The sequence below is a fragment of the Piliocolobus tephrosceles genome, chromosome 12 (assembly GCF_002776525.5).
Source record: "Piliocolobus tephrosceles isolate RC106 chromosome 12, ASM277652v3, whole genome shotgun sequence".
NCBI lineage: Eukaryota > Metazoa > Chordata > Mammalia > Primates > Cercopithecidae > Piliocolobus > Piliocolobus tephrosceles.
This window is the reverse complement of record NC_045445.1, coordinates 65120880-65128921: the sequence shown is the minus strand read 5'-3', so window position 1 is coordinate 65128921 and position 8042 is coordinate 65120880. Positions and strand designations below refer to the sequence as shown.

At 33.9% G+C, this 8042-nt stretch overlaps 1 protein-coding gene across 2 annotated transcripts; it reads left to right on the top strand.

Moving 5' to 3' along the window:
• Positions 1-725: 725 nt before the first annotated feature.
• CPXCR1 (CPX chromosome region candidate 1) lies at positions 726-2144 on the top strand. Of its 2 annotated transcripts, XM_023202336.1 has the most exons (2): positions 726-1032; positions 1093-2144. In XM_023202336.1, exons 1-2 carry the CDS (start codon positions 726-728, stop codon positions 1689-1691), a joined length of 906 nt encoding a protein of 301 aa, XP_023058104.1. In that variant the 3' UTR covers positions 1692-2144. The 2 variants fall into 2 exon arrangements, with proteins under 2 accessions (XP_023058104.1, XP_023058103.1); XM_023202335.1 differs by having other exon boundaries at positions 726-2144.
• Positions 2145-8042: the final 5898 nt, after the last annotated feature.

The following is an 8042-nucleotide window of genomic DNA, read 5'->3' as shown; positions in this document are numbered from 1 at the left end:
CACCATTATGCCCAGCTAAATTTTGTATTTTTGTAGAGACAGGGTTTCACCAGGTTAGTCAGGCTGGTCTTGAAGTTTTGACCTCAGGTGATCCGCCCGCCTCAGCCTCCCAATGTGCTGGGATTACAGGCATGGGACACCACGCTTGGCCTAGATGTTACTTTTAAAAAGGTAGGTTTTTAAGAAAAGTAAAAATTACAGGGGAAGAACGGCTTGTACCTTATACAAATTCAACCATATCATTTTCATTTTCACATACTTCTTAATTCTCTTTTAAATATATACACTTATAATACCTTCCTCCTATTTCAGCCCCGTTTTAAATTCTCAGGTAGGTAATTCAGATCCATCTTATTCAATGAAAATTATTTATAATTCACCATCTGAAAGGAAATAATTGGGCCCTCTATCCAGAACTAAATGTGTTCTAGTGCATAGGGTATATACCTAAAATAGCTAAATGAGAGGTTATGTTGTTCCAAGTTTATTCAAATTCCATAACTAAGTTATGAGAAAACATATTTAATAGGAAGCTTACATTTGCTCTCAGTTTTAACTTTATTCTGTGGGTTTGTGAGTCTGATACAATATTTATAGTTGTGAGAAGGCACAGAAATAGCACATTCACAGGCTTTTTGCCATGACCAAAGAACTGACTTCTTATAAAATGGAACATACATAAATTTAGTAAATCTTTGTCTTCTTTCTCATAAATAGAACCCAGGATGACTTCTCCTACTAAAGAAGGAAGTGATACAGCTGGAAATGCTCACAAAATTTCTGAAAATGAGCCTTCTAATGACTGTAGTACAGACATAGAGTCTCCATCTGCTGATTCCAACATGATCTATCAGGTAGAAACCAACTCAATAAACAGGGAGCCAGGCACAGCAACCTCCCAGGAAGATGCTGTTCCTCAAGCAGCAGCAAACAGTGATCTCGAAACAGAGATCCAAAAAGATCAACGAGAAGAAGATATGAAAGAAGAGCCTCTTCTCCTTCAGATCCCCATTCCGAGAAAATTGCTCTCTCTTATGTCAGAATTAGGAAGAGTTAACTATCCGAGAATCCTCCTAGTGAAAATTGACCAAAACAAGCCCTTAAATGACAGATCAAAATCCCACTCAGGGAAAGCTGAGATTAAAGCAAACAATTGCCCCATAAATCGCAAAACTCGTTTTCAACTTTCAACTCCATGGAGAGTCCCATGTATTAGCAATCATGAGATAAGAAATATGATTCTCCATCTGCTATGTGAGAGATATTTCTCTCAGGCTGAAGAATGTCAGGATACTATGGGGGTAAAGCAAAATTATATAACATGTCTTTACAGTTCAGATAGTTTCACCCATCAAGAGAGAACCATAACATTTAGAAGGCCTTTGAGGGTGCACTACCACCGTCCCCTCACTGAGAGAATGACATCAGGAAAATTTTGCAAATCAACTGACACTAAAGGGAAATATAGATTCCGTGCTATTGTGAGGTCTGTGCTCTTTGTGTCACATATGCAACTTCAAAGTCTTTTTAATAGAAAAGGTTTTGTGGATATATTGAGATATAACCATACCAGGAAGGTTATGATCGTAAGCACCAATAATGGTTGGAAATACTTTTGTCCCATCTGTGGAAGGCTTTTTAACACTTACTTTGAATTAAGACGTCATTCATGCGGCTCTCCTGGGAATTAAGTTAAATTGGGGTAAATTCATTTTAAAATGTAACTTCTAAAATTCATAATTTGACTACTAAAATAAGACAAAATTGCATGAACATAAATTTTAGTATTATTAGAGGGAGAGGCAGAAAGGAACACAAACTAATAATAATTCTCAGCAAGAAATACCTATGGAGAGAGAGGAAACCTCTGTTTATACTTTGCTTTTATAAGTACATCATTGAAATATCAGACCCATCATCTATACTGAGTCGGCAATTGAACCAAGTAAATGTTTTCACTGTCTTAACATCAATTTTTGTAGATACAACTATTGTTAACATAAAAGACTCCAAGTTAACAGGATCCTGACTAAGATAGCAAAGATATATCGGAGGGCCAAAGTTCTACCAGATGTTTCCAGAGATTCTGCTAAATGTAATATCTGAAATGTTCTCTATATATTCAATAAAAACCAATTTGAAGAGACATAGAAAGTTGTATTGTATATTTGTAATTAGATAAAAATTCCTATGTCTGGAATAAAAAGATCCAACATACTATAAATACATAATACCTGGGTCATTTTGATGATACAAAATAAAAACAAAACTCATAAAAAAGCATTTGATAGAAGTGAAATAGTTTGAAGTAAAAGTGAGCAAATATTAAATTGATACCACATAACTGTAAATCTTTTTGCTTGTATAGCACATTCACCATTGCTCACAATCACCACCCAAATTTTACCTTCCCCTCCATACAACATGCACAAATGTCTACACATATTTAAGACGTTCCTTATCTTGTTCTTGCAGCTCAAACATCTTATGCTTCTTTTATTTGATCTGCATACTCAAATATTAAAATTAGAATCTATAACTACACCTCATATTTTTACCATATCTTATATTTAATATGTAATGAATATAGGAATATAATATGTAATATATATGCAATGTATGCATTTTATATAGTATGTATGTATTATATAATACAATTTATACTTTGAGTACCCATTATATGTGAAGCACTATGCCAGCATAATTTTATGTGTTTATCTTTGCAACAATCTTAAATCTTTTAATTTTCATGGCATGATTAAATGTATGGAAGGAGTTTCTAGAAAATTGAATGACTTTACCAGGTCACAGAGCAAATGCATGCTATTGTCACCGCATGATATAACATAACTGGAATTGAATAGAACACTTTTGGCACATTATGCCTTATTTAATAGGTATATATTTATATTTGAAATAGCATATAGAATTTATTTCATCCATAGATATGCTGTATTATAGAAATTCTAAGCTTGAAGCAGAGGATACTTAAGCTACATCTACAACAGGTCAAATTTGTTCATCTGGAGGAAAATTTGATGCTTCCAGATACCATTATTCAGTGTGAGCAATGGATTGGATTAAACAATTAAACAAAGACAATTCAAAAAACTGAATAAAATATTTATCCATTAAAATATATTAGACATCATTTTTTATCCCATTTGCTTGTGAATATGAAATATAATTTTACATAAATATAAGCCATCAGGTAGAAACTAACAAAAATAAAAAAGAAACATTCTTCTTTTTTTCACTTTTCCTAACTAGGGATGAAAGAAAAATAGCACTTGCTATTTAAAAAACAGGTTTCATCACTGACATATTACCATCCACAGAATCAATATATTTGCTGGTAAACCTCCACAGAATTTGAAAACATAATTTGAATGCAGAAAAAAGTTAAACTCGATAGTATTTACATTTTGACTTTTTTTCAAAAATACAAAGACATCTATTTAGCTAAAACTTTAGAAATGACATATTAAAACTAGAATTAAGTCAGAATGGAGAAATTCAAAAAATGTAAACTAAACAATTCTAGATTTATCCTTCTCTAGCGGCCCACTTGAAAGATTTTCATAAGTACCAAAGTGGAGGAACCATGCTTTTACTTAAAAAAAAAAAAAAAAAAAACCATGAATAATTCAGTCCAATGTTCAAAAAAATAAAGTGTTCTATTTTTTACTTTATTTATTCATTTTTTTTTTTTTTTTCTGAGACAGAGTCTCGCTCTGTTGCCGCCCAGGCTGGAGTGCGGTGGCAGGATCTCGGCTCACTGCAAACTCCACCTCGTGGGTTCAAGTGATTCTCCTGCCTCAGCCTCCCTAGTAGCTGGGATTACAGGCGGGTGCCACCACGCCTGGCTAATTTTTGTATTTTTATTAGAGACGGGGTTTCACTATGTTGGCCAGGCTGGTCTCAAACTCCTCTCCTCAAGTGATTGACCCACCTCTGCCTCCCAAAGTGCTGGGATTACAGGCATGAGCCACGGTGCCTGTCTCTGTGTTCTATTTTTTCTTTAATTTACAAATCGACTCAACATTTTACAGATACCTTTATTTTTTCTTAAAGATGTAGGAACAAGCATGTATATTTATGGTTATATTAATAATTTTCAAAATTGTTTCACATAATTTTTTAATAAAATATGGGTATAAGATACTTTCTTTACTTCATATTTACATAGTAACTAGCATCTAAAATATTAGCTTACTTTTAACATGACAATGACCAGAAAATGATATACTCAAACACAGAGTAGAATACATTTTTTAGGAGAAATAAATTATAGAACCCTGAAGATGGCAGCCTTTTACTATTTTAATGTTCTCAACTTTTTACTAGTTAGAATTTAAAATTATATTTCAAAAGTTTATCTTATAACAAAGTTTTTTTTGTTTGCCTCCTATCATTTAAGTGTCATCAGTGCATTGTATATCTCCTCATAAATTATGTTTTAGACATATTTAACCAGAACAATTTCAGGTTTATGGAAAAACCAGACTGCCTCACATGTGTGATAGTAATTTTATTCTGGCTTATGCAAGATACCTTAAAAGTTAAATTGAAAGCATGAAAAGCATTGAGGGAAATTTTCCAAAATTATGTTTAAAAAATGAATTCCCAAACAATATTCGATTTTATTCTCACTCTTAATGGGCCCACTTATTGTTTGATACCATTAGTTTTACATAGAGCCAATCCTGGATAATTCAATCAATAGAAATAAAAGGACAGATAGAGTAACTGTCTATGACATATGATTTTTGGATTCCTTGTTGCATCAGGGTTTGGGATAAAAGCCCACAAACTGTGGACTTATGCACTAAGAATCCAGCACTATAGTTATTCATATCCTATAAAACAGACTTTAATTATAATTAGACTTCTATTATTTAGTGTTCAAGTATAATATACATCAATATACGAAAATATAGTCTGCAGTTATTTGCTCAATTGTCTATCTGAAATAAAAACTATTTATTTAATTATTTAGATCACTATATTAAATCAACCCATATATTTTATTAAAATGTTTGAATAGGTGCTGGGAAAATTGGCTAGCCATAAGTAGAAAGCTGAAACTGGATCCTTTCCTTACTCCTTATACGAAGATTAATTCAAGATGGATTAGAGACTTAAATGTTAGACCTATTACCATAAAAACCCTAGAAGAAAATCTAGGTAGTACCATTCAGGACATAGGCATGGGCAAGGACTTCATGTCTAAAACACCAAAAGCAACGGCAGCAAAAGCCAAAATTGACAAATGGGATCTAATTAAACTAAAGAGCTTCTGCACAGCAAAAGAAACTACCATCAGAGTGAACAGGCAACCTACAGAATGGGAGAAAATTTTTGCAATCTACTCATCTGACAAAGGGCTAATTTCCAGAATCTACAAAGAACTCAAACAAATATACAAGAAAAAAACAAACAACCCCATCAAAAAGTGGGGAACGGATATGAACAGACATTTCTCAAAAGAAGACATTCATACAGCCAACAGACACGTGAAAAAATGCTCATCATCACTGGCCATCAGAGAATGCAAATCAAAACCACAATGAGATACCATCTCACACCAGTTAGAATGGCAATCATTAAAAAATCAGGAAACAACAGGTGTTTGGAGAGGATGTGGAGAAATAGGAACACTTTTACACTGTTGGTGGGATTGTAAACTAGTTCAACCATTATGGAAAACAGTATGGCAATTCCTCAAGGATCTAGAACTAGATGTACCATATGACCCAGCCATCCCACTACTGGGTATATACCCAAAGGATTATAAATTATTCTACTACAAAGACACATGCACACGTATGTTTATTGCGGCACTATTTACAATAGCAAAGACTTGGAATCAACCCAAATGTCCATCAGTGACAGACTGGATTAAGAAAATGTGGCACATATACACCATGGAATACTATGCAGCCATAAAACAGGATGAGTTTGTGTCCTTTGTAGGGACATGGACGCAGCTGGAAACCATCATTCTTAGCAAACTATCACAAGAAGAGAAAACCAAACACCGCATGTTCTCACTCATAGGTGGGAACTGAACAATGAGCTCACTTGGACTCGGGAAGGGGAACATCACACACTGGGGCCTATCATGGGGAGGGGGGAGGGGGGAGGGATTGCATTGGGGAGTTATACCTGATATAAATGATGAATTGATGGGTGCTGACGAGTTGATGGGTGCAGCACACCAACATGGCACAAGTATACATATGTAACAAACCTGCATGTTATGCACATGTACCCTAGAACTTAAAGTATAATAAAAAAAAAAAAAATTAAAAAAAAATGTTTGAATAGTATGATGCTAACAACTAATATTAATTTTAAAAAACTTTCTTTTTTGAAACAGTAAAACTTGAGTAACCAGACATTTATAATTTGCATCTAGTACCCAGCTAGGAAATAAGAACCAGTTATTGTGCACTAAAGTGATGATTAGGGTTATCTATGGATTTGATAAAGGATTATTTACTCTTCTTGTCCTTGCTGTATTCTAATTACCTGGGTTCAGGAAGAGGAAACATCAGCCTAAACATTGTTCAGATATGAAAATCTCCAACTTTTCTAAGACTCATTATAGCCCATGCTAGTGAATGGGTAGGTAGGTAGAGAAAATTTGTCATGTTGTTGCTACACGTCTTGTGAAGAGACACTGACAGCTTTTGATCCAGTCTTTTAATGGGTATTTGTATAGCAAACAAGCTCAGAAGCTGGAGATACCGTCTCCCTGCTGGACCCAAGGGCAGAGGATAGATTTCTTTCCTAACCAGTATAATAAAGATAATGTCTCCTTCAAGGGCAAAGGTTGGGCAAGTTTGCAAGCAGCCCCCTTACATGATTGATAGTTTCCTAAACTCTAGGTTCCTCGTGTGTGACACGAACTCACTGTGTGTAGTATTTACCTGTGCCGCTCTGCGTTACCCTTATGTGACTTGAAGAGCAAGAGAAATCAATGCAAATATGAAGGTCATGCTGCCTTCTCTGCCCCTTGAGTAATAAAGTCCTTTCTCTCTGACCCAGATGTCCCATGTCTTTTGAAACTGCAGCAAGTTAACTTGTTAGCTTACAAGCAGGATAAAATGTCAAACCTATCACCATTTTTGATATTTGAAAGAGAGCTGGGTGAATAAAATTCCATTAAACAATTTTTATTATTTTTTACTAAATGACACTTTCTATTCTTTCAATAGACTCAAACTACACCATCTTTTGAGAGCTTAACATTATTAGCTGGGATAAAGTATTTGTGTGAATGTCTAAGCACACAGCTTAATGAAAGAAATACTGGGATAATTTTGAAATGTCTCATTCTCAGCTTCACGAAAGAGCCACTTCTGTGAATGGAGGAAGTTACATATCTGTCTTGCTTCTGAATCTGTGCTTGTAGAATATAAACACAATAACCTTCACTAACTTATTATGAGAAAACTATCTTCTGCTAGGTATTCTCATGATAACACTCGCTCCTTCTTAGTAACACCTAGAAGTACCTGACAGTCAGAATAAGAATGACACAAAAATAAAAGCAAGCAAGTGACTTGTATTATTTAACTGAGAGACACTAGGCTACTTATTAATTAATAGAGAGTAGAGAAAATTAGAAGTTCAATATTGATATGTAAGTTACTAAAAGATTTCAAAACATTTGGAATTGCATGGCATTTTGGATCTTTAAGCATTTGGCTGTTTGTCCTTCCAGTTATTCCTGATGTTTTACTGTATTTTTTCAATAAAGACACTATAATTCAAAATATCATTGCACAAATAACATAAAAAGTATGCACTATGTGAAAATTTGAAACTGTACTTATACTATAAACATTTTTAAATGATTTCACTTAGAGGGTGATTATATCAACAGACAGTATGGAGTAACAACAACAAATACATATTCTCAATATATTCTTCATAGAATAGTTATGCTGTTGAATAATCTATAGAATCTAGTCTTTATTATAAACACATATTTGTCCAGGGAAATATGAGTCATTCATTTGTCTAAATATGTA